This window comes from Plectropomus leopardus, chromosome 24, assembly GCF_026936395.1.
Source record: "Plectropomus leopardus strain MGB_pleo_1.0 chromosome 24, ASM2693639v1, whole genome shotgun sequence".
NCBI lineage: Eukaryota > Metazoa > Chordata > Actinopteri > Perciformes > Serranidae > Plectropomus > Plectropomus leopardus.
The window spans coordinates 9,803,357-9,829,437 of NC_142199.1; the positions used below are offsets into that span (position 1 = coordinate 9,803,357).

The 26,081-nt window shown below is 39.5% G+C and overlaps 1 protein-coding gene across 3 annotated transcripts in view; it reads right to left on the reverse strand.

Annotated features, from left to right (window-relative positions):
* LOC121962749 (cilia- and flagella-associated protein 47-like) overlaps positions 1–26,081 on the reverse strand; it is a 51,074-nt gene that overhangs the window by 18,782 nt on the left and 6,211 nt on the right. The window contains exons 11-50 of one of the 3 annotated variants that reach the window (XM_088074544.1): positions 25,611–25,842; positions 25,121–25,273; positions 24,832–25,018; positions 24,646–24,733; positions 24,224–24,440; positions 23,891–24,135; positions 23,644–23,774; positions 21,719–21,841; positions 21,358–21,489; positions 21,162–21,239; positions 18,923–19,070; positions 18,569–18,648; positions 16,789–16,987; positions 16,260–16,345; positions 15,788–16,004; positions 14,143–14,368; positions 12,929–13,046; positions 12,639–12,757; positions 12,359–12,459; positions 11,639–11,761; positions 11,274–11,499; positions 11,077–11,148; positions 10,431–10,568; positions 9,998–10,079; positions 9,722–9,817; positions 9,104–9,290; positions 8,764–8,861; positions 8,116–8,232; positions 7,053–7,187; positions 6,435–6,547; positions 4,985–5,135; positions 4,814–4,902; positions 4,602–4,688; positions 4,042–4,106; positions 3,766–3,902; positions 2,372–2,477; positions 1,772–1,977; positions 1,433–1,574; positions 772–899; positions 182–247 (exon numbers count right to left, since the gene is read on the reverse strand). In XM_088074544.1, the coding sequence (XP_087930670.1) occupies positions 182–247; positions 772–899; positions 1,433–1,574; positions 1,772–1,977; positions 2,372–2,477; positions 3,766–3,902; positions 4,042–4,106; positions 4,602–4,688; positions 4,814–4,902; positions 4,985–5,135; positions 6,435–6,547; positions 7,053–7,187; positions 8,116–8,232; positions 8,764–8,861; positions 9,104–9,290; positions 9,722–9,817; positions 9,998–10,079; positions 10,431–10,568; positions 11,077–11,148; positions 11,274–11,499; positions 11,639–11,761; positions 12,359–12,459; positions 12,639–12,757; positions 12,929–13,046; positions 14,143–14,368; positions 15,788–16,004; positions 16,260–16,345; positions 16,789–16,987; positions 18,569–18,648; positions 18,923–19,070; positions 21,162–21,239; positions 21,358–21,489; positions 21,719–21,841; positions 23,644–23,774; positions 23,891–24,135; positions 24,224–24,440; positions 24,646–24,733; positions 24,832–25,018; positions 25,121–25,273; positions 25,611–25,842 (5,444 nt within the window). Of the gene's footprint in view, positions 1–181; positions 248–771; positions 900–1,432; positions 1,575–1,747; positions 1,978–2,371; positions 2,478–3,765; positions 3,903–4,041; positions 4,107–4,601; positions 4,689–4,813; positions 4,903–4,984; positions 5,136–6,434; positions 6,548–7,052; positions 7,188–8,115; positions 8,233–8,763; positions 8,862–9,103; positions 9,291–9,721; positions 9,818–9,997; positions 10,080–10,430; positions 10,569–11,076; positions 11,149–11,273; positions 11,500–11,638; positions 11,762–12,358; positions 12,460–12,638; positions 12,758–12,928; positions 13,047–14,142; positions 14,369–15,787; positions 16,005–16,259; positions 16,346–16,788; positions 16,988–18,568; positions 18,649–18,922; positions 19,071–21,161; positions 21,240–21,357; positions 21,490–21,718; positions 21,842–23,643; positions 23,775–23,890; positions 24,136–24,223; positions 24,441–24,645; positions 24,734–24,831; positions 25,019–25,120; positions 25,274–25,610; positions 25,843–26,081 lie in introns of all 3 variants that reach the window. The other 2 variants (XM_088074543.1, XM_042513036.2) reach the window with 2 other exon arrangements.

The window sequence follows — 26,081 nt, forward strand, 5'->3', positions numbered from 1 at the left end:
AAAGATACATATAACCACAATGTATATTCAGGATTACCACTCTCCTCAATGAAAGCAGTTTCTCATTATGAAAGTAATATCTATAACGATTCATAATTAATCAAATGCTTTTAGGATAGCTTTTAAAAAAAGGCGCACACACACATGCAGACTGATTAATGTATTCCCTCTTGCCCCTCACCAGTGGTAAGTCTTGTGTGACTGAGCGGTGTGCCGGTGAACTGAAGTTCAAATGGACCGATCCTCCCTGTGGTCACAAACGAGATAATTTTATTAACATTAACCACAAACCACATGACCCAACAAGCATTCCAACATATACTTAAAAAATTACTCTACTAGTAGTACTCTACATTTCATATTCCATTTTAAAGCTGCAATGATAAGTTAAAAAAATCAATTGGCTGATTGACAAAAAATAATCACCAACTATTATGATGACTGATTAAACGTACAATTGATTTAATAGAAAAAAAATGTAATTTTTAGCATCTTAAATATTTCCTCCTTTTTCCAGTTTGATATCAGATTAAATGTAATATACAATTTGGCTTTGAATTGACAAAACAAGAACATTAAATCCATCACCTTGGATTTATAAAAAAAACTGAGATGGACAATTTCCACAATTGTTTGACATTCTATAGACAAAACAATTGATAGATTTATTAATAAAATAATTGATAGATTAATAGATCATGAAAATAATTGTTAGTTGCAGCCATATACCCTAACCAGGTTTATTAAACTCTGATATCAGCGAGTATCTACCTGTGATGTAACAAATGCCTCTAGCACATAGACCCTGGTATCACACCAGGACCTCAGGACCACCTGACATGTAAATTGCCCCACAGAGTCAGCCTGGAACTGTAGTGGGATGTCCACACAACCACAGTCTGTTGAGCAGAGGGAAGAGGATGTTCGCTTATCGGAGGAGGTGCATAATCAAAAGAGGAGTATTGAAAGTTAGGTCAGGTTACAAACATGTTGTCTCTTCCTGGCTAGATAAACAGAAAGAGAAAGAAAGAAAGAAAGAAAGAAAGAAAGAAAGAAAGAAAGAAAGAGAGAGAGAGAGAGAGAGAGAGAGAGAGAGATGGAGAGATTGTGTGTGTAAACAAGCTGTGAGCACGAGAAAGAAGAAAGACAGAGGGCAGGAGAGGAGGTTGTCTGAGGTAGTGAGTGAATGAGAAATAGAAGTAAGCGAGTGAACAGGAGAAATAAAACTTGCTTTGCTGAATGTTTCATTGTGTGACAGGTGTTCTGGGAGTTTTCAGTCTCCTACCTGTGCATGTCTCTTTTCATTCATTTACTTCATCTACCCACACATCGTTCATGCACAAGTAAAGACTTCAGACATTTATGTGAGTGTGTGTGTGTGTGTGTGTGTGTGTGTGTGTGTGTGTGTGTGTGTGTGTGTGTGTGTGTGTACCTGCGGGATTTTCCCATGGTATGTTGGTGTCGTCCTTTAGAGGTATTGTAACAGTGCTTGGTAAAGCAAAGTATTGTGGCAAAGAAACCTCCACACTGTACTCTATCTCTTTACTGTGGTGAGAACCTCTTAGAAGTTGTGCCTAACAAGAGTCAAGAGAAGAGGACTTGAAGTTAAATATGGACAACAGAGAAAACATTTCACAATACTGATGTGGAATCCCCCCTGCCTGTCTGCCCACCTACCAACCAACCACACAGCTTCCTACTGAAAAGCCGAATGTCAGCTTTCCATAGTGAGTATGTGTGTGTGCACCTGTTGCCTGAAAAGCTTGCGTACAGCTGTGGTTGCCCTCACGGTGCTGCTATGCAAAGTGTGTGTAAGAATCCGTCTCCTGTGTTCATCGGCACTCATGCTGCACTGACCCCAGAAGGCCAGAGCTTGCTCCCGGGCCATATTGATCAGAGGCACACGCAGCAACTCCTCACAAACCTGCCCCACCTTGCAGTGCAGGCTTAGTAATTTTACACACACAGCTGGGTCTACTGGAGGAGAAAAACATCAGTATTAAATATATTTGATTTGCTATTCAAAATAAATACTTGATATTTGAGTGATATGGCCAAAGAAAAAAAACACACACACTGAAAAATGTGAATATGCTCTAATCTATTTTGCCACCAAATATGATAACAATATCAACCATCTAACATCTTAAAGAACATCTAACATCTATCAACAAAAAAACATGCATTTTAAACATATTTGCATTCAAATATTTAATGATTAAAAGATAAATGATGATGCTGTAATGCTGCAATAATGAGTGATGTTCACAACAGTAGGTTAATAGAATAACAGCTGCAGTTTTAGTCTCAGATTGTGCTATGATGCCCTTTAAATACTTTACAAGCAACATTTGGGAGACAGGTTTCCTACCAGAGTTGCTGGGGATGGAGAGTAAGTTAGAACTGGGCCTTGCAGTGAGAGGGGAAGGAAGAGGCAATTCCGCTGTGGCCTTAACCATGTAGACCATATCTCCCACCTAGAGGGACACACAGACAGACATGGTCATGAAGAAATGATGGTCACTTGCCACACTGGGTGATAATGTTTGGACATCCCATATAATGACATATGCTTTGAACAGTATTAGCAATATCTATCCAGTCAGTCTTTGTTAGAGGTTCAACCTATAACCATTTTCGTGTTACAGCTTTCTTGCTGGCAGCTAATAATATCTTTAGTTGGTGTTTATCTTGGCCCAAAACATGAGCTGTTATGTTGCCAAAAGAGTAGTAAGCTCATTAATTCTTGTTTCTTTTTTCTCTAATCAATAGTAAATCTATCAAATTCAGTACTTCATTTAATAATTTCAGTGCCCCTCTGTAATGAAAAGAAATCGCAACATTAAAGGAAGCACTGACATATGAAATATATCATGACTCTGTGGTTTTAGCTGGCTAATATTAGCAAATATTATCTTGCCTGCTAACATGGACAAATTTCTAGTTAACGTAGCAAAAAACTGTCTTGAATGATTCACGTCATTTTATTCATACAGTCTACTGGTCTTCATCGCAAATCTGAAGTTGTGCAAAGTTTTCTCATACCTAGGTGGAAAGTCTGCTGTCAAACCTGTAAGATGGGCCTCTGCTCCTTTTCTCTAATGGTTGATGTTCTCAAACCACTTCCGCATTATCAAAGTCATGTATTGCTGCTGCACATAGTCACGGTGTAAATATGTCAACACATTGCTATATTTTTAATATCACATAGTATTTATACAGCATTGTCATTAAAGATATGACAGGCATAGCCCTGATTCTGATGTGAAGACACTGCCATGGAAACATCTAATTACAACATATAATTGGGTGCACAGGTGTTGTATTTAAATTCCATCTGTTCATATAGTTATCTGATTCTTGACAAAAAGTGATAATGTGATACGAATATCAACTTTAGTTATTACAGTCTGTGTCTGTACTAAATTAGGTTTTGGTTCAAAGCATTTCCCATTTTGCACTGCTCTGTAATGAAACCACAGTCCTGTCTTGTAAAAATTAAAGTACACTGACATGCAAACAATTATCATATACACTTGCATACACAAAAACACACTTTTTAGGATAAAGATTTCATTCCATTTATTCCTATCTAACTTAGAAGCACTGTGTATTTTATCTACAGCCTCACAAATGAGAAACTTCTCTGCACTAAGTGTTTGTAGCTGTCTGCAGTTTAAAAAATGCAAGTAAATTGTCAGTTATTAAAAAATAAAATCTGTTTCAGGGAACTGAGATAACTCACACACAAATAAACACACTGACCTGCGGGCAGACCAGCAGCACAGAGCAGTACTTGGTACCTGGGCAGAAGGGCAGGTAGTGGATGTTCAGAGTGTCTGCTTGGCCTGCCTTCAGACAAACACTCCTCGCTGTACTCATGAACTCGCTGCCTTCACCATCTGGGCACACACACAAACTTATATAGAATACAACCGAGCACACCTGAATAAAGGTAGTATACTCACACATGAGCATAAGCAGTAATCGAGGCAGCACAGAGAACACAGCGTGTGTGTGTATTTGTGTGTTTGTACTTACTGACATCTGAGCATTTCCCTTCAATCTCCTCCCCATAGCTCTTGTGTGAAGTCATTTTCTTCATACTAAAGAGGAGGAAATCAAAATCATTCATAGTAAATGGATGTCAGACTACACAGCCTGAATCAGCTGCACCTCAGATGAACTCGGTCCCACTTAAAATCCTCATAGTCAATTCCTGATTAGGAGGAGTAACTGGAATGACTGGCTTTGAAGATGTCCCAGGTGGTGAAAGATGCATACTAACCAGCTTTTCTTAATGACAACCCCATACTCTCTTGAGGATCAGCCTCATACTTTATCATTCTTCACCTTCCTACCTTCTGAAGTAGTAACTAGCAGGAGGAACACCCTGTCTTTTTTACCAAATAAGCTCTTTTGAAGAGGTTAGATGTTAGGTGTTTTATGTATTTCTGACAATAACATTATTATCATTATTGATTTTTTTTTATTGTAAAAAATGTAGTGATTTATCCATCTTCGTTTGAAAACACTGAAACAATCTGATGTTTGCTATACAGTATTTATCTTTCATTGTGTGCGGATAGTGTATGTGTTACTTGGCTTCGGAAGATGCCTCTTGAACGAGGCTGTCTTTATTCTTTTCGGGCTCCAGTGGGTTGAGCGGAGACTCCACCAGCACCACCCTAATCACACATACACATACAGCAGAGGTTTTATTCACCACTACAACATAGAAAATAAAATTTTCATCTTTATGTCGAACGGGGACTTTTAACCGTCACAAATGCATTTGAACACAGACACTTACCTGAACTTAGCATCTTTATTGAAAGGGTTCATTATGGGCACTTCGATAACTTTTGGCTGGTAACATGGAGACTTGCACTTGACAGTGTTCTGAGAAGAGACAACAGGAAGGAGTTTGTCACCTGTAATTGTAGCATAGCAGTCAGTCCACCCCTTAATTCATTATACTCACTGTGGGTGTGATGTGACTGACATGGGTCTTCAGATTGAAGGTAAGAGTAGAGCCGCAGGGACCAAAAGGAGACTTGGAGTTGAGAAGGAGCACTGCCTTCATGGGCTGCATGTTTGAGCAGCTGAACTGGACAGTCAGTTCAGTGCTTGTTCTGTGAAAATCACCACAGCCAACAACAAATTATCTGATAATTCTACAACCTCCCATTTTCAAGTTATGTCAGTAACGAATCAGCAGAATTTTAACACTATGTTTCTGCATAATGGCATTGTCCTTAAAAACAGCATTTCTGAGAGTAAAGCTTGGGATTCAAAATGGGACATGGGCTATTTTTATGGCGAAGCCTCACTTGAGAGGAAAAACTGGTACATTTTAATGAGCTACAGTCTCAAGGCAAAACCAATTTTACTCAACTTGGACTCTGAGCTGAATAACTTAAGGAGGATTTTCCCTTTCCTTTGCAGGGCTCAGGTCTGCCCAAAACAAGGTTATTTTAGAAGTACAGATGCAAAGACAGCACTTCTTCACTAAAGAATCCAGTTTCAGTCATGTATTTATTCTTGATGTACACTACAAAGGCATGCACCAATGTTTCATAATTACAATTTCATTGCACAGGATATTTTTCCCAAGATTATTTATGCCTTCACCTTCAAAAAATGCCTGTTAACACTTTGTTATATATATCACTCCTGAGCAGATTGTTCTTGGTACGCATTTAGAGCACACTAACACACACACCGTGGTCCATGTGTGTGTTTGAAAGAGAGTTACAGAGAGGGGAAAGGAAGGTGGAGTATTGCACGCAATGTTTCTTGAGGTTATTCATAACTTACTCTGGAAAATTAGTCACTTTTTAATACACTTTCCAATGGATTGTGAGTTTAAATGTTATTGGGATTTCTTTAATAAAGGAAAAAAAAAGTTAGATAACCTAAAAACTACTAAGCATTTCCTCCTCACATTTTCTCAATTTGTTAATATTTTGCAGGCCGGAGCAGAAGCTTAGGCAGGTTGTATGTGGCTACCGAGCTGCAAGTTGACAATAAGTCCTGTACAGACATGTTAATCATTCTTGAATCTAAGGGAGTAAAGTATAGAACAAAAGGATAATTACCTTCCTAAGAAGGTCAATCTTTAAGACAAAGTGCAAGAGTTCTGAAAGTCTCTCTAAAGACCATTAAATGGTTTGAAGACAACAGCACTCATGGGAACTAAGTTAAGACCAGAGACACTAATGGCGGTCTCAGAGCAAAAGCAAAAAATAATTTAGGCTACCTGTCTGTAGTGACTTATGCTTACAGTCTGCTAATTTCATGGTATCTTAGCCCTTTAAACCTTTATTTACAGGCATTTACCAAAGTCCTTACATGTCTTTGCTAGGTATGCCATACGTTGGTATTTTGTATTTTGTACAGTGACTTTAATTTTCTTGGTAAAAAAAACCTACTTTGGAGTAATGGTGACAGTAGATCCATCAGGGAGGGAGAAGAGATGGGCATCTTCTCCTACAAGTAAGGCCTTGTATTTGATTGGCTTAGAGGATGGGCTTTTCAGGCGCACCTACAGCACACACAGACAGACAGACAGACAGACAGACAGACACACACACACACAAACACACAAATAGAAACACATAGCGATAGCCACATTTTTGTATGAGCACATCCACAAACACACAGACAAATGCCACTGCCAGAAAAACAATACAACAATGAAATCCATCTTCCTTAACAGCACAGATAAACTGACATCTATTTTTGTTAAGCTTGTAATGTGGTTTAACCTGACAATGTGGATCATTACCCAAATGTATATTTGTCTGTGTTTGTAATCCTTTTAGTGTGTGCGTGGGTGTGCCTATAATCCTATTAATGTATGTGTGTCTATAATCCTGTTAAAGTGTGTCTGTGTACGTGTCATTATCTGTCCAGGAGCTTATTATCCCAGCCTTTGTCAGTCTCACAAAGCTCATTTATTTGATTTACAAGGCATGCAGTTACATTTTTATTTAGGTGTCTCCTAAAACAAAATCGGTGCCGTGTGTGTGTGTATGTGTGTGTTTCACCTGTTTACTGAAAGTGCTGTGCAGGGCTCCTGACAGAGTGATGGTGCGCACTGGCAGATACTGAGGCAGCCTCTCATACAGGTGAACACACAGCATTAACATCAGCACTGGATTGGGGTCTGACAAGTCTGTGGGCTAACCACACCACACACATTCAAATACAGGGACACACAGGGACAAAGGAAGTGCTGTCTAATCTCTAATAAGATCATCAGGATATATTAAACATCTCCAGTTATGCTTAACAGGTCACTAATTAAGCCTGCGGACATTGCAAATTTTCTCTGTCTGTTTAAGATTTAGTCTGTATGACTTCAGACCAAGTCAATCTATATACAGTTTAGTATATTAATCTGCACACACTGTACTTATACATCATATTAAATGCTTTCTACTTGTCCATCCTTGGTTTGAGAGGAAGCCTCTTTTAGGCCTGTTACAGCATTTGCATGGAGTTACAAAACGTCAGGGGGATGTTTCATAAATGTGACTGCACTAATGAGATCAGACTCATTCAAGTCTGGTCTAAGAATTGTCAGTTGTGACTTGGAAACACAGACCCGAGACATCAAACACAGATCACATCTATTTATAGAGAGGATGCACATATTAAACATGATGTGAAGAACACATACATTTTACAAGAATGGCACCTCATGTTAGCATGCTTCCACCAACCAGTCAAGTCATGGTTTATATCAGTATCTGTCTAGACTCATGTATGTAGTGAAGACTTTGAAGGAATTTAATAAAACACCTATAAACACCTATTGTCGCAGGAACTAACACTAAAATTGTTTTGACTACTTTGACCGATGTTTATATGTCTGTTGGTCAGTCTGTCTGTTGACAGAGCTACAACTATGCAAGATGCATTCACAAAACTAGGCTGTAAGTGAGATCAAAATGAAAGCAGAGTTAAAAGATGTCAGCAGCCAAGCAGCTGGTCTAGCTTATCGATTGTAACACTGGTGAAGTTATACCTGAAGACTAACCTGACAAAGCCTAGTCTACTGGTAATCTTGCTGTGAAAAACACCTCCTTGGTCACCTCTGAAATTTACCTGTACATCTAGGTTGAGACAAAGTGCAGTTAAGGCTTGAACCAATATTATGTTGTTGTGAAGGATCTGTTCCAGGCTGCCAGTTGTAGTATACATCCTCTGGAAGTGGCTGCAGATCTAATTAGGAACACAGCAGATATAAGGAAATTAAAAACTATGACAAGGTTTATCTGTACCCACCTGTTTCAATTGAATCTGTACTTAATCTGCCACTTGGCTGCCTGTAACCCATTGCTCAGTAACAATACGGGCTCAGTAAATCAGAATTTTAAATTGCATCTTGGCATAAAAAAAGTTTTGGTTTTGACAGATGTTTTAGGAATTTAGTCAAATTTCTCATTTTCTTTTGCAGGCAAAACACCACCACTAAAATACAGAGTGAGCTGCTCTCTCTCTCTCTCTCTCTCTCTCTTACTCACACACACACACACTCACAAACAAACACTAATGTTCACACATGCTGAAAATGGTGCTTAGCATGATAAGAGGCTCCTGTAATCTTATTCAGGACTAATTGCATCCTCATAACATCAATCAGAGTGCCACTTAAAGACATTAACCGCCATCCCTCATTGCCTCACAAACACTGAAGAGTGTTTGCACAAAATTAACAGACCCACTCAGAGACACATGCACATACACACATACCAGGTAAGGGCAATAGGCAGCAAGCAGAGCAGCTAGCACCAGTCCATCTGTCAAGTCCAGGTCAAAATTCACTATCCAGCGTGCTGATGGGACACCACCTGCCAACCATTACCATCAAGGCATCAAATAGGTACTGACAAAATTCCTTTTCACACCTTTTTTAATTGCGTTGACACAAACTGCATTCAATGACCATATATTTCAAAAGTCGGTTTCATACTGTTGTCAAAGCTTTTAATTTTCTGCAAAATACTGCACTGAACCCAGCAGTCGAATGGGGAGAGCAGTTTTGCAACACTAGCAGGCTTAAGTGGATAAAACAGTAAAATGTGTGTGCTACCTGTTCCCCACACAGTGTTCCTCATGGTCTGGTAATGCATGTTGAGCCATGAGAGCAACCGTAGCTCGCAGGATGAATAGATGTTACTGGCCACTGGCTGTAAGCCGACAGGGAGGAGTCCATCTACGTTGTCATGGTTCAGTGTTGTGTTCAAACCGTTCTCTGACACACGACACAAAACCAGCACCTGAACATATGCAGAGGAATATTTAATACTGATATTTAATGGGATATGACTGTTTTCCAGCACTACTCTACTTCACACAGAAAGGTTCTCAGGCTCCCATTAAGCTGTTACGAGTTAAAACATTTGTAAAGTCAAAGTGTTTTTATTAAACCTTTGATTAAACCTTTATTTAACCATCAATAATCAATCATCAATAATAAGCAATGATTTCTTACAACCACTGCTTGGAAGAGAGAGACAGACAGAGAGAAATAAAGTACATAAAGCACAGGGCTTTGGCAGAGGAAAATTGCAGCTCCCCTTCAGTGAGATCACAGTGTCAATTAAAACATTATATAATTTAACACAAATATAATATGCATAATATATTCTGACGAGATCTAGTGAGTGGATGCAGACAAACAGACAGACTGCCAAAATGAGTTTTTCACCTTGTATATCTGCAGCAGCACATCAGTCCAGGATCGTTTGCTTAGAGACTCATAGTCAACACTGCTGTAGTCCAGACCACATTCTCCCTCCTTTGACTGAGAGAAAAACACATATGTAAGGAAATGGCACAAAAAGCTCGAAATATGATGTGTGTGAGTAAAGGACAGACTGTGAGTGAGAACAGGATGGGTTTTTTTTTTTTTACTTAGCAGGCAATTATTTTTCCATGGTGTACGTTTCAGAGCCAATTGTTGTTTGTGAGTGTTAATCTGTACCTGCAGGGAGCACCTGTGTTTGAACTCTTGTATGTCGAGCAAGTACTCTGGTCTGATGTGACAAAGGCAGGCTCCCTGAACCCTGAACACAGAATTACAATAAACAGAAAAATTAACAGAACATTTCCAAAATGTCACTTAACCCTTGTCAAAGTGGAAAATATAACATCCCTGGCTTCATCTTTCTGTTAAAATAATGCATTTTTCCACTCAGACATACAATACCTACCCATTACACAAATGTTTCTTTTAGTTTCATTCAGGCATTATGGGGCATTAAGGGAAAGAGACACAATGCTCGCGAAATATTTGACTTTCATGGCCCACCTCACCAACTTTGAACCAAGCCAGCTGCAATTAACAACATGACACAATCAAAAACTAAACTAAATCAAAACTAAAGCTGGCCCACGAATACATGTGTCAGGCCTACCTGAGGAAAGCAAGCATAGCCTCATGCTGTTGTAGCAGCTGATTAGTGCGCTTTTCTATATCACTGGAGAACGTCTGACAGCGAGGAATACCAGGAATCTGTTGGCCGGTCAGGTGATGGAGCATGTCTACTACAGACCTGGACACAATGACACAATAGTTTTGTCCTCTGCATGGCCAGCAAAGTTATACCCACTCATAGGAAATTAGAACAGAGCTTAAAATTCAGTATCATCTACTATTTTCCCATTTTAAGTCTCAAAATTATCAAGAGACGGCAAGCCAAATTAGACTGCAACCGCAATTTAAAAAACAGACATACTTTATAGACAGTTTATTTGCACACAAGTGCCTCTGTTTATTCTAAAGATCTCTATTTTAAAAGCAGTATTCATTAGGCAGAACCTGCTCTCAAACTGCACACTTTCGATCCCTTTCAGTTGTCTAGTTTCATCATGGTTGTTGACGAGATTTAAACATCCAATTCTGTGTGATCTTGTCACGATGTTAGCTATGTCGTCCTTCACTTCTTTTTAGCATGAGGATGACTCATTTGAGTCTTTTTGAGGCACTAAACAACAAAACACTTTCATCTATCTAATGAAATGGTTTGGACAGAGAATCCATCACTCAGACTGTATACACACCTGGAGTCTCTGGTTTGACTCACTCGATAAGTCCTTCCACTGGAATGATTCGTTTGAATTTTTGACACAACCCTGAAGGGAGAGAGGAGACATGTACTTTAACAGAAGAATACCCTAAAAATGAAAGTTATCTAACAAACAAACAGTCTAAAAATGGGGTTCCTAAGCTAAACTATTGGGAAATCTCTTGCATATACCTTCTGAGAGTGTGTGGCACAGAGATAGGGTGTGGTTTATTTGGCCACCCAAAGAGGCTGAACCACCTCTCCACAGCCAATAATACATTATGGTAATACAGTCCTTCCTCTGAGTTGGCAGCAGGGAATTCTGGGGCACCAAGATTGATTGGGGTGTCTCTGTTAGGAGAGACGTCTGTATCCCTGCTGGCCTGACCACTCATACTGTCGCTGTCTGGAAAACAGTCTGACGAGAACAGATATACACACACAGTACCGCACATGTAAACACACTCCTGCTGAGACAGACACACAAACAAAATAAAGAGACTGACTCGAGCAAGTCTAAATAAAACCAAGTTGCATTGAACATTTCATGTTCTGACCTGAGCCTGAGTTCTTGTTTGATGAGCTGTTGTGATCAAACAATGAAGAGGACGATGAAGTCTGACCAGAGGCAGGACTTGGTGTGTGATAGCGCTGAAGGATTGCCTCAACAGCTGTAGCCCCTAAATTGCATTAATATTCACCAATCAGATGCAAGGACAAAATTATTGAGTAAATAATTAAAGCTGTAAACTCAAGTGGGTAGGAAAAGGTGATGGTATTCGCCATTTTGTTTTTTAAATTCAAAACAGCTAATTTAAAGCTATTAACCACACTGTGCCATACTAGTTGGATATAGCTCTTATTTTCATTCATTATTATATATTCAGTCATTATTATTTTTGTTTTACTTTTTTACCTCCCTATTTATCTGTACTTAGATCTGTCTTTGAGCTGTTGCAACAGTTTAATTTCCCCTCTGGGGATCAATAAAGGCATATCTTACCTTATCTTAATTTTGCAGAAAGGTGACAAGTTTGGAGATATGAAATGAAAATGAATGGTTTCATTTTTTCTATTTTGAAGCTGCTCGTGTTGCATGTAAAATTATTCATTTGGCAACAATGCTTTGCTTTACAGCTTTAGCCCTCACCAACAATTCACCAGATACTGTCCCTCCCATCCACCAATAACAAACAGTTTTTCAAAACATTAATGAGGTCTAGACGAGGTACATGGTGTCATGGATGTGTGTTTGTGTTAGTATACAATGCCAGTACCAGTCTTGAGGACTATCTGTTGCTCGGAGCGGTGCAGGGCCATGTAAGGCCAAACTGTCAACAAACAGTTGTCAGCAATAGCAGACAAGTTAACCTTAAACCTGGTGGCAGAGAGAAAGAGAAGAAAGTCAAGTTATCAGATTAATCATCTTAAAATTTATGGGTTTCAAGGATAATACTGCTTCTATTCTCTATTTTTGGATTAAGTAGAGAGTAGCCCAAATGGAAAAGATACAAGAAAAAGAGATGTTAGACTTGGTGTTTTGCAGTAACTTATTACCTGTTGTGGAGATGGTCAGTGAAGGTGATGGTTGTGCCGAGGGACAGAGGGATGGTGGAGCTGAAGGACACACTGCAGATTAGAGAGGCCTCCTGCTTCTTAATGCCTACTGGATGTCTCTGTGGTTGTAGATGAAGTGGGAAAGAGGGATAATTTCACAGGACTTGGTAGTATCTCTGCTGAAGCGCAAGCCAGGAAAATCAGTTAGATTTGTAACATTAACCCTTTGAAACCTGGATAGACATCAGTTTTTCTGTGCTGCCTTCAGACACCTATCACGAGCTATGTACCTGATCCTGGTTTTGTGCAGGGATGTTGTTACCCTCAGGAAAGACGACAGAGACAGGCTGTATCTTTGTCCCATCCTCCAGTTCCACCTCATCCACTTCGGCTGATACCATGGTTCCACTGCAAAGGTGAACACAGTGGATATGTAGAAAAAGAACATCCCATATAGATACAAAATTCAACCATTCCCCCACATGCAATATTATGAGCAACCTTCTCAACATTGCTTGAGGGCACAGAGCATAGACTGTATTATAAAGATGTAAGGTACAATAGCTCCCCATAAGTGAAGCCATAACATTTCGATCACCCCCAGGTGGCTTGCTGCAGTATAGGTCATAATCCCCAACCATTCCATTTTAGCAGATGGGACATGGGCCAAACTAAAAACTCAAAGTACTATCAAATAATTTTTTCTCAGAGATGGTTTCTATCATTTTAGGTGGTTCTTATCTCGCTGATGTACGGTAAAGTGTGCATTTTACTGATAAGCTTGGCTTTAATCAGTTATTTGATGCTATAAAAAGGGCCGGACATCATGACTGACAGCTGTGTGCAAATGAGATACTTAAGCTTAATTTTTATACAGGTCAAGGAAATGGAGACCGAGTAGTCCTTTTTCTACTGATTTACGTAGACATTATATTGTGTAAACAGTGCTCAAGATATGTTTTCTTGAGGAGATGCACCATGTTGCTCAGTTAAGTCAGTCACAGGGATTTGGGTCTGAAAATACTGCCAGAGCTGTAATAGTGCAGCCAGATTGCTGTCCACTCTGAAATCTGAACAACAACATAAACCACAGAGGAATGTGGATTAGCTAGTTGGCTTACAATATAAGCAAAATCCAACATGACTGCAGACCTGCCAGTTAATGAGTCCTGGCTTGAATGATAAAAATCCCACTGAAATGAATAATGTCCTCAGTTTATGTGTGTGGCAGTGTTTCCTCTGCATCCATTTAGCTCCAATGGCTCAACACAGCTGGTAAATTGCCACAAGCTACAAAAATGTAAATAAAATAAAAATCCATCAGTGTTATTGTTCAGCTTACCCAAAAAGCTGACGACTACAACTGTGATCACAGAGCAGCTGTCCATGTGTCACGATCCAAAAAATCAAATATGAGGCATTCATAAAATGTAACAGTTACTAGAGCAGGTTTTGGCCTGGGGTGAATAGAAAACACTGTGTCTGTTGGTGTACATAAACCCACCTAGGATATCCTGAGGCCAGCAGGGTGAGTGTGGCAGTTGCATTGCTTTCCAGTGGTACTGGTGTAAGTAGGATTTGAGGGGGGTAGATGGTGATACAGGGAAGCTTGAGGCTAATAGTGATGGACAGCTCTCTGTAAGGTTGATGTCCCTCCTCTCCTGCCATCCCCTCCCCTTCCTCGTATCCCAGGTAAAGAGGAAGGGACAATTTGGTGACTCTGCCAGACCCTAGAGGAAAACAAATACACATCAGTGGAGACTAAAGGTGAATTTAAAATTGTGCATCAAGCACAAAAAACACCACTTCACCTCAAGGCTAGAGCATTGACAGCTTGGGCTGCTTGTGTTTTCTTCAACAAATTTCCAATGCCAATGGAGGTTGTTGATAGTGGAAACAACTTTAAGCATGTTAAAGAAAGAATTGGAAATTTCTAATTTTCAGTAACAAACTTCTAACAAAACTATCACCAGTGAAAAAGCTCTTTTCACCTTGATCGCCATTCTCTATCACAGTGCATAAAAGAACATAAGTAGAGTAGTTTAGGTTACCTGGATGTAAATCCAGTTCTGCAAGTATGAGGATATCCCAACATTGCTCAATATCAAAGAAATAATGAAAAGACCCAAACACTATATAGTCTGATCACATATGATACTTGCGACTAGTGTTGTGGTGGCGCTGCCAATGGGTACTCAATCACTATATCAGCTTCTACAGTTCATGAGTTAAATTTATTTTTTGAAGGAAACCTCTGAAATATTTGATCCTGGCATACAACCCCTAAATGTGGCTACTGTGACTTGTGATTTTCCTGTGACAGACTGAGGTTATTTCCTCCACTGTGCCCGTTTGGTATCTTGGTGACTCAGGATGCCCCACAATGGAAGGAGACGTGTGGTAGAGGGTGTGGCAAAAGAAACCCAGTAGCACACAGCAATTTTGATGCCAAGAATGAGTGTGTCCATACAGATTTATGCAAAACGATATATAACATACAAGTCTACTAAGTTCTGTCAGTATATATGTTATTACATGGTAACCAAAAGATACCATTTAAGGTTCTTTCATGCCAGAGGGAAATTTTATGTTTTATGAGGCTTCACAAAGATAGTCTAAATGGTTATACTTGTGTTTAGGTTGAAAAAGTACAGCATTCTTTCTAAAACTACTGGACCAAAATGAAAAAGAACCACCAGCCTTTTTCTGCTGGTTATCATGTTGTTGAAATTAAGTATTTCCTTAAAGGGTGGCTCTCAGGGCAAAACATAATTCCTTATTCATGGTCCGTCACTAAAGATTATTAAGGCCCCATGGGTAATGGTCTAAGCTGCATGAGAACATTATTTTGTGTATCATTTTAACTTTAAGTTATGTTTCACTTTATAGTAGTTTTACCCATCTGAAATTTTATTTTGAGGTATGTTACATTTTATTAAAGCTATGTGTTTGTGTGCGTGGAGGGAGAATGGGGTCAATTGCAATAAATTGTGATGGTGTGATCTGAGTATGTTTCTAAGAAAAATAATACTATACATTTACAATGATAGGAATGTGTGTCTGAGAAAGAAGAGAAGGCAGTAAGAAATAAAGTAATCCATCATCATTGTGTGTCTGTGTGTGTGTCTGTGTTTCCAATTATTTCTCACCTGTAGTGATGGCCTCAGGGATGACACTGACCGTCAAGCAGATGGACTGGCCAGGCCCCAGGCTCCCTGATGGTGGAGACACAATACACAGCTCCCCCTCTCTTCTGTGCTCTGTTGGTACTGCAATTGCTCTGCAGTCAAACCACCAGTTTACATGTTTCCTGACACCCTGACGCCAAAACGCACTTTCTTCATTCATTGCTTTCAGCTCCACTGTCTGCAGGAGAAAGGAGTGAGAGACCGAATGAGACTAAAAGAACAGACAGCAGAGGCACAGAAGATAAAAAAGAAGACAAGCAATCATTTTAGTTGTCAGGCAGTGCTATCAGTAGGACATTACGAGCTGAAGGATGACAAGTGAAAATGAGGAGATCTAAAAACAAAGTTTAAGAAAGGCTCGAAAAATTGAAGAATAGAGGGAAAATGTGGGAACTGTGGGAGGCGGGAAAAGTTGCAGTCAGAACCTTTATACCTTATTATAAGCATCAGACAGTGGTGCCAGAAGTTCCACCTGGAACTGTAAGCTTGAGGGGAACATTTCCAGTGGAGCGCACAGCACTGAAAACAATTTAAAAACAAGAGAAAGAAAAACTTTACATTTAACTATGTGAAACTAGTTCCATTTGTTCTGTACACATGCAATGTGACAGTATTTCAGCTGTCATTTAACCCTTTGAAACATCTAATAATTTCTCTCTTTTTAAAAAACGATTTTCATGTCATTTTCTCTTCCCTACTTTCTTGCAATTTGTGGGACACCTCTTGTTAAGTTGTTCAATGCTTTTTTAGCTATGTTTTCAAAATAAGTCAAATCAATCTGCTCAAATTTCAAAAGTTTACATGCATGTAAAAGGCGTCTGAATGCAGCACAAGAAAAGGAATGTTGTTGCATGGTTTTTAAAGGGTTAAGTTTCACAAGAAAAATAGTGAATAGAATTTAAATTATAGATATCACTCACTAACACACAAATATGGCTCTAGCTCCACATTAATGACCCCACCTGTGGCCTGTACGCGCTGTGACCGTTGTGTCGCCATGGTGACAGACTGGTGAAGAGGTTTGACGACATGCTTCCTGCTGACAGCTGACAGAGAGGACGACATGGAAGAAGAGGATGGAGTGCGGAAAGGAAGCAGAGAAGGAGCGGGCCATCTCACTCCATTGACCATCAGCAGCAGGTTGAAGTCGTAACTGGCCACCTGCAGGAAGACATTCCCTTCTTTTTGAGATCTTAATTAATCACTTTTACATACAAACACTTTTAAGATTTAAGATGAAAGAGATCAGACATGATATTGACCATTCACTAAGCCCTGCCCCCCATAGTTACAGCTGCTATGCCTGACTGGCTTTTATACCAGTTTGGCATGATTTCCACTCCATTTTTATTCTGCATGCTTAACAGCACATTATGCCATCTTAAATCAAATTGCTCTTAACAAAACACCACGTATACCAGCAACAGAAAACAACACAGATGGAAAAAAAACACATATTTCACGGAGCTTATTATGGCTGAATCTAAATGCAAAATTCTTTGTGCTGTCTCTGCCAACATTTACAAGCTGTGAAAATAAGAAAAAGTTTACTCCAGCATCTCAACAACCTGCTGCTGTTTGATTATCATCTGCTGGAAAGTCAAGGTCATATTTGTGGCCTCTTGTGCCACCTGCACTGCCTTTAGCTGTGTTGGTTTGGTACCCAGAGTATACACAAAGTCATGATGTTACACACCACAGTGCAATGGGTGGCAGCATGAACCTTTGGGTCATGGAATTCAGACAGAGATAGACAAAATCAGGCTTCTCATTTCTAGCAGTCTTTTATCCGCTGTAGCTAGCAAGCTAATTCACTTAATGTTTTCAGCTTAAAAACATCGAAGTAGATGACTGCAGCTGGAAATGATATAAGTAGTATAGAAAAGTAGACTGGTGTATAGTGAGCTGCTGATCACTGGCAGTAGACTTATAAGTAGGAAACAAGTCCTGTACAAAGGCTTTCTAGGCATTGCTCTTTTATAAATAGAAAAATTATAAATGCATGTGGAGACAGAGTCTGCAACAGCTGGCTAACACTGGACAATTTACCTAAATGTTGATTAATGCAAATTGTCTTTAATGATATAAAATTTAATTAAGCTAATGCTAGGCTTAAATATGCACATGTATAATAAGGAAAAAATGTAAGCTAACATTGCTGTAACATAACCCTGTTTATCTGCTTACCTCATTCATATTTTTAAAACAAAGAAAAAGGTTTTTAGGGTGAATACTATCGAAACAGCAAGGGTATATTAACTGTTCATTTCCCCGAATCCAAAAAAGGGCAGGACAGAGCCACTAATGCATCTTGAAACTTGTGGGTTCTGCACAGTGGTGACACACTGCACAGATGAAAATGTCATTTTTAAATGCAGTTAATGATATGCTCCTTTGCCTTAGAAGTAACTCTCCATTACCTGGTCGTGCTAACTATCATAGCTAACATTTTAGGACAAACACACTATATTTTCCTTACACTTTAACCCTTGAACTTTTCTTTTTGACTTGGCTAAGGCAAATGGCTAAAAGAAAAAGACGCAATCATAAAAGTTCTTATATGTATATTGAGTATCTGTCCCAGCAACACCTCTCATACATACTACATCAGCATGGGAAGAAATTCAAAGCTTGATAGACCTAAGCTATGATTGGACTGTTGCTTTTCAGAAGAAGAGTTTAGAGAACAGTCAGTGATATCATGATATTGTATCTATTTGGTGATTCTTGGCAAAATCTCACTTGGGTTGGGAGGAAGACAAGAGAACAGTCCACTGTCTGGTCGCCCTGGACCTCCACAACACTCACACCTGGCTCCTTCACTGTTTGTAAAAAAAAAAAAAAGAATCAATTAGAATAAAACAACATAAAATACGTACACACAGAGCAAAACTAAAGACAACACAGGACAATGTGCTGTGTATTTAAATTGTATAAACACTTCCATCTTGCATTGTCCAATCTTATATGTCACCAAACCCCACACAGACAGTAATTCAAAAACACTACATGTTTTTCTTTCCTTTTTTCCTCTGAGGACATAGTACTATATAATATACTATACAGAATATGCTTGACTAGTGTGTGAATACGTACTCGCTGAGGGCTGAGGGAGGCGTAAAGAGAAGTCTGTGTGTTCTGCCAAGTCGAAGGTAACCCGGGCTGTGGCTGATGAGTGGTTTGTCAGAGCGAATTGTATCGCTCGCTGAGAACCAGCATAAACTCCGTAAAACTGGAAATTTGACTGGAAAGAGGGACGGAAATTAACACAAGTAGATAAGATGTGGATATATCAAAACCTGAAAAAATGCGTTAATTACAAAGCCTGAAACCAGCACTGTCTGAAAATCTGGATGAATGAAATCAATAAATGTTATTCCAGTTGTCTATTTTAGCATTTCAGCAGAAACAACAATACACATGTCATAATGAAAGGGGGAAATTGGTCCTTTATTGTGCTTTGAGAGAAATTTAAGTTGATTGAAAAATGTCTTTTTTTCTGTTATCTATTAAATTTGAGTGACTGAGCTCTACAAACTGCACTGTTGAAGTTTCAGAGAGCAACTTAAGAATCATGCCCTGTCAAGGAAACACTGTTGCAGCACCTCCACAGCTACAGCAAACAAAAATGAAAGCGAAAAAATAATTTTCTGCTTTAAACAACTGGAGCCGCACAAAAGCAGAATATCCGTCACTTCATTTCTTTCAAAGGTGCAACACCTGCCATTTCCACAGAAACACACACACACACACACATGCACATGCATACAAACACAAAGTCTGATGAATTTTCTTCTGTCTCACACCATCACTTCCCCCTTATTCTTTTACTTTCCACGTCTATGAGTCATGGTGTTATCACCTCTGTGGAGATTAGTAATTATAAAAACCATGAGTATTATTCAGGAGTCCATTTCAAACTGGAGCGCCCCAGGATCTATCAACAAAAATATAAAACTGTGCATGTTCCTGTGAAATATGAATCTCGAATGTTTAAGTGATTTGATTTGATTTATTTACTTTTGAAAGATAAAACCCAACATCGAGACACAATGGTATTACACTCCAACACTGATAATATGTTGTAGTGACATTAATACAAATACTAAGTTTACTGGAGGTGTAAATGGGAGGTAATAATAGTTATGTATTAGAAATAAAACCATCCATTACATTTTAGTAATTACAAAGTCCCCTTCCCTCTCTTTTCCTCTATACACATATCTATATCAGGGATCTTCAATGTTTGTCAGGCCAATGACCCCTTAGCTTTAAAAGTAGAGACCCCCAACTACATATGTAGTATAAAATTCCACAGCATATTAAACTGAATGGAGGCTGATAAACAGAAGGCCATATCAGCCTCTGGCTGCAGTTTTGACCTGTATTTGCTTTTCAGGTAGGTGATGGAAGAAACTCCTCTTTTATAAAGATCAGTTGTTGCAAAAGGCAAAATATGCTGGACTCACGATAAGGTGTGTTTTCAGACATATTCTATTTTTTGACAAGACAAAAAAACCATTCAAAATTCATCAAAAAATAATGTGGTAGATGTATGTGGGTGTAGAACCCAAAACCTCACTTCTTTTCATCAAAATGAAAGATGAAGAACTATTATTGTTGTTGTTTTTGTTATTATTAATTAAAAAGATGAGGGTGATAACAGTTTTTGTGTTCTTGCACTTAATCCTTTCTTTATTTATGTATTTGTGTTTGATTGCTTGCTTCTACGTATGGAGCTTTAATTTACATAGAAAGCATAAAATTATGCAATGGATTTGAAGTAATGAATTGCATGACATATTTGTGAGATGCTGAAAGAAATATTGCAATAAAATATAAAAAAAATCCCTTCATGTATTGAAATAGCTGAGATGTAAACTCTACACCTTTGCCTAATTTAGCAAGCACAGATCAATGAATATGTAAATTTGCCTCACCCTGCCTGCAGCTCAGCTTGAAGGTACTCGCATACCTTCAACTCTGCTCATCAAACAAACAAACCTCTGCTTGCACACAGTAACATGAGCCTTCCTGACTGCATCATCAAACAGCTAATAATGTGTTGCTGATGTTAGATAAACCTTGTTCCTGATTACCACCTCTGACAAAAGTAAGTGACAGTAAAACGCAAAACTTTATTTGAAAATACCAATACGTAGCTACACCTGGCTTCTCCTTTGATACCTCTGGTTTTAGGTCTAATCACTTGCATCCAGAGGCATTTGGGTTTACGACTGTTGATAATGCCCCTTGGAAACTGAAAATAAACTGGGAAGTTGAGGACTAATTTGCATTTGTGAATTAGTCCGGCAATTTAAGACTAGGAACTCACCATACTGATGTCTACATTTGGAGGCTCCACTGATCCGCCCACTCTGAGCTCAATGGACTTCATGTTCCTCAGAGCGATCTGTAACACACACGCATGCTTAGTATACCTCAGTTCCTCTCTGAATTGCCCACACACACACACAAACAAATCATCTTGATATGAAACTTAAGAGCTCTTCTTTCTCTAGCTCTCTCACCTCCACTCTGGTGTCAAACTTGATAACAGAGTCAGGGTTGAAGTGGATTTTGAGTGCAGCCTGTCCCCCACTTGGCACAACGCCCTCAGATGGACTCACCACCATACCTGGCAGAGGACACACATCTAGCACCTGTCACAAACAAACAGAGACAGAGAGCAGAGAGGCTGGCTATTTTTCTTGTTTGGTAAGTAAGTAAGTAAGTGTGTGTGTGTGTGTGTGTGTGAGTGTGTGTGTGTGTGTGTGTGTGTGTGTGTGTGTGTGTGTGTGTGTGTGTGTGTGTGTGAGTGTGTGTGCGTGCATGCGTGAGTGTGTGCGTGCGTGCGTGCGTGCGTGCGTGCGTGCGTGTGGTGGGGCGCACCTGGTAGTAGGCATGGTTATGTCCAGTGTTGTGCAAGACTGCAGTTCTGATAGAGGGAATGTTTAGAGGCACTGATCCAAATGTGACCTGTTTGTCTGCCAGCTGGACACTGGTGGACCCGACCTGAGACAACATAGAGACAGAGAGACAGAGAGACAGAGAGAGAGAAAGAGTTATCTATCACTGTTCTGTGATATTAAATCCATAGTGATGTATTCTACATTTGTAGTTCACCCACTCTCCCTTAACCTGCCTTGTCTTATTCTGCTCTAGTCACTGATTTCCCGCATTTTACAGAGTGACTTTCGACAGCCCCCAGAGTGCATGTATTTGGAGCATGTGTACAACTCAGTCAGGAGAGCGATAGTAATGATGATGACTGAACAGCGAGCATGAGTGGGAGTTTTTTACATTGAAAAAAGCATAAAAGTCACAAGCCTTACGGTACTTAAAACACAACACTTCTTGCTGCTGAATTTGTGTTCTGGTCTACTGAGGCTGCTGTCAGACGAGAAATCGATATCTGCGTCAATGATGGATCTGGCCTCATATGATTGTTGAACATTGGTTTAATAAAAGACTCTACATAAACGGTCTTTCTACTTGAGAATTTATTTCATTTAATTTATCACTCATGTTTTAGATTGTTGAAAATATTTTGCTATTAACCTTAATCATAGCTGTTGTGCTAGATTTTAAACAATGTTGCATGACTGAAGTGAAAAGTTTCTATAGTTGTTTCGATACCTCAGTACTTATAAGTCCCCATAAATCCCAGCTAATAATCATTTTCCCTGAGTATTCCAGAAGGTTTGATTGTACATTTGATACTCAGATGTTAAATTTTGGACTCTTGTGAGATAGCTAAGACAAAGCGGTTCTCTAATGTTCTCTCTGATAATTTGTTTACATCTTGGTAAAAACATCTTGGGAACAAACAGAGCCTATAAATCAATGATTTTCAACAATTAGGCTGCAACCTAATACCGCCGGTGTTGGCTATCAGACAGCAAAGATGTAATGTGATGAGAATGGACGTCATTGATCAAGTTTCCCTCCTTCCCAACTGCTAACATCCCGACAGAACAAAAAAACAAGCACAAGGTCTGATGATTTAAGAATTTAGGAATCACAGAGCACTTCAATTTGCATTCTATGTCAAGTGTGAAAACCTCACGTTCTGTCAGCCACAAAACACTAAATAAGCCAAGAGACTGGATATCAGAAGAAACTGACAAAAAAAAGACAATCTCCCATCTGTTGCTGCCTTCTATTACGCCATGCTAAGACAGGTTAATTGGGAAGAAACAGGCACAAGTATCTCATGAATTGGCAGATTTAATTTTGGTTTTCATTCTCCTCTTTAAGTATATTATAAAAATCAGCAATAATTAAGCTTCTAAATTAGATTAAGCTACTTCTAAGAAAAGTTTTAGTTCCACACTTCACTCCCTCTGTCTTTATATGCACACACTTCCTCCCTCTGGCTTGCCCAAACAGGCATGCTTTCTGTTCCAACACCTCTGTCTGACACATTTATGATAGCAAATATATCACCAAATGACCAAGGAATATACCAAGCTTTAAAATAAAATAAAATAAAATAAATAAAATATTACTTTCTTTACAAACTCACATTTTCCTTTTTGACACTTAAACAGCATTTAGGTATTTGTGTTTGTCCAACTTTATGAAAATGTAATCCAGCATTTTCCAAGTTAACATGTCAACCAATTGCATAAGCACTGCAGACAAGACCAAATCTTGACCTGCAATCACTTGATTTGTCTAAATTTAGAATACAGGCAGATAGTAACAGTGGTTGCTGCAAACATTGCTGGCATGCAGTAGCAGTATGATCTAAATCCAATACATAAATATGTATATAGTTCATAAAAGTAATCTTCCCTGTTCTAGAGTCAGACCTTAGCCACACAGTGCAGGCGTTGTGTGTTGCCCTCATGGACACAGAGGTCAAAGTCTCCCTCTGAAGGGGAGGAGAAGGACGGATGCCACACCACCTCACAGTCTAACTGCTTGTATGGCTCCACTGTACCTGGGGAGGGGGGGGTAGATTTGTTGTATTAGATGCAAAGAGACATTCTTGAAATCAAGGCTTTGAAAATGCTGACCCATGTACTCAAACCCTGGGACACTAAAACTGAGGTGCACCTGTAGCCGGTCGAATAGAGAACAAGATGCCACTCTCTGTCACTACTGGTTTCCATGTGAATTCTGCAGCGAGGTTACGCTGGTTTCGAAGGGTAACTGAGCTTCTGTATCCTGACTGGGCAAGCAGAGTGTGGTTGGGGCGGAGCACCAACATTGTGGTGGACAGCTCCAGAGCCAATGGGACAACTTGGGCCTGGACCAGTATCTGACCAGGGTGTTGCTGGTTCACAGTGTAGGATACAGGTCTAGAGGAAATAAGTATCTTTATATTGCAGTTAAAGTGCAATAACTGATAAATAATTAAAAATGTGTCAAGCTGCCTCCTCCACTAACCTGCAGAAGTCACCCAGCTTGGTGCTTTGAAATGTCAGTGGTAGGCTGGTGAGGGAGTGGGGTGGCAGGACGTGGGAGAGGGGTGACGAGCCCTGCAGCTCAGGGCAGTCCACCTCCACCTGCACCCACACGAATACTGACAGATGATTGATCAGCTCCAGATTCTGAACACACACTGACTGCACACACACCACGCCAAAGTCTATGAACAATGGACCTAATGGGGAGAGATAGTGAGAATTTTTTTAGTCTTTTCATGACTAAAAACAATTCCTCTTCACTTTGGTATTTCTCAGCAGCTTACAAATGATTTGATAAGATGACTATCAAGGAAAACACACAACACAATGCTACTACTTATTATACAGATAGTACACATGTTATTATTAGAGACAGTAACTGTTCTGAATTGAATCTCTTACCTATAACAACTTGGTAGAGCTCCTGAGCCGTCAGACTCCGGTTGCAGTCTGCCACCTCCTGGCTGCTAGAGGGAACTGCTTTCATAACCTAGAGTGAATGCAAGCAACAGAGAAAGCTGAGAGAAAAAAAACTTTCCCTGATTTTTGCACTGAGATTCCACTTTGTGTAATGACCTGACTGCTGACCTGTCGGGTGATTGATATCACGTCTTGGGGGCAACTACGTTTGGTTACTGGGGAAGCATAGCTGTAGTTCGGCTTGGCATCTGAGCTCTTACTGCTCTCCAGGTCACTGATGTGGAGTTTAGGTGGCACAAGACCATGAAAAGGAACAATCCCAATATCCACATCATCGTCAACCTTTTCCTGCTGTCTAAAAATAAAAAACAAAGGTCTAATTTCACTATTCACAGACAAAATGTTTACTGTGTTACAAAAAAGTTTGAGATGGAACAATCAGAAAAAGAAGGCCGACCTCTCCTTGATCTTCTGCAGGCGTGTTTGTCTGAGCTGTTCAATGAAGTCTGTGTAAATCTGTCGATGGCGCCGTCTCTGCTCCTTCTCTTCCTCTGTGAAAGCATAATCGGTGTCCATGTAGCGATAGCGGCGTATACCAGTGAAGATAGTCCTAAGCACAAAAAAGACAGGAAGCCTTCAGTAGCTGTAAAATCTTTTAACTAGAATCATTAACAACTAAATTGAAAATTGTTGATGTATCAATTAGCCTTTATAAAATCAAGTTTTAGAAAGCACATAGACAACATTTAAACATATCAGTCTGTTAATAGAAGCAAAATATTGTTTCATTTGTGATGTTACAATTAAGTGCTTCTAAATGAATTATGTCTATTTTATACTTTTGGGGAGATTTTACTTTGTTGTCTGATTGTTAAAACACATTTCAGTTGATGAATTGTCTGTCAATCTGCACTGAACCTGTGAAAAAGTGTTGCTTTAAACTCTACCTGTACTGTCTGTGTGCAGAGGCAGGCCTGATGCTTCTAGCTCGATCATTAGGAAAAGCCAAGAACTCCTCTTCCCCATCTTTGCTCTGACTCCTCTCCCTGTGATGTAGGTGGAGTCGCGTTTTGTCTGCATTGAGGACAGCAGCCCGCGCCATCCCACAACAGCGAGCCAGTTCACTGGATTGAACGTGGGGCTGTGATCCTGTTGGGTTGGTCACTGCTGGAGTTAGGCCTGTGAAACAGCCAATTAGACCAGGACAGGTATGTGTATCACAATCATCTAATTAAAAGTCTAATGATGTTCAATATTCTTCTAATTGTCAACAAATCCCATGAAAAGCCCAAAGCCCACATTAAATGTATCCTACTGACAAGGACTGGAATTGTGTGTAACCAAAACCTGATATACCTTATTACTCTGTGCCACAGAGCTCCATTGTTGTGCAAAAACTATTAAAAACACATCAGTGA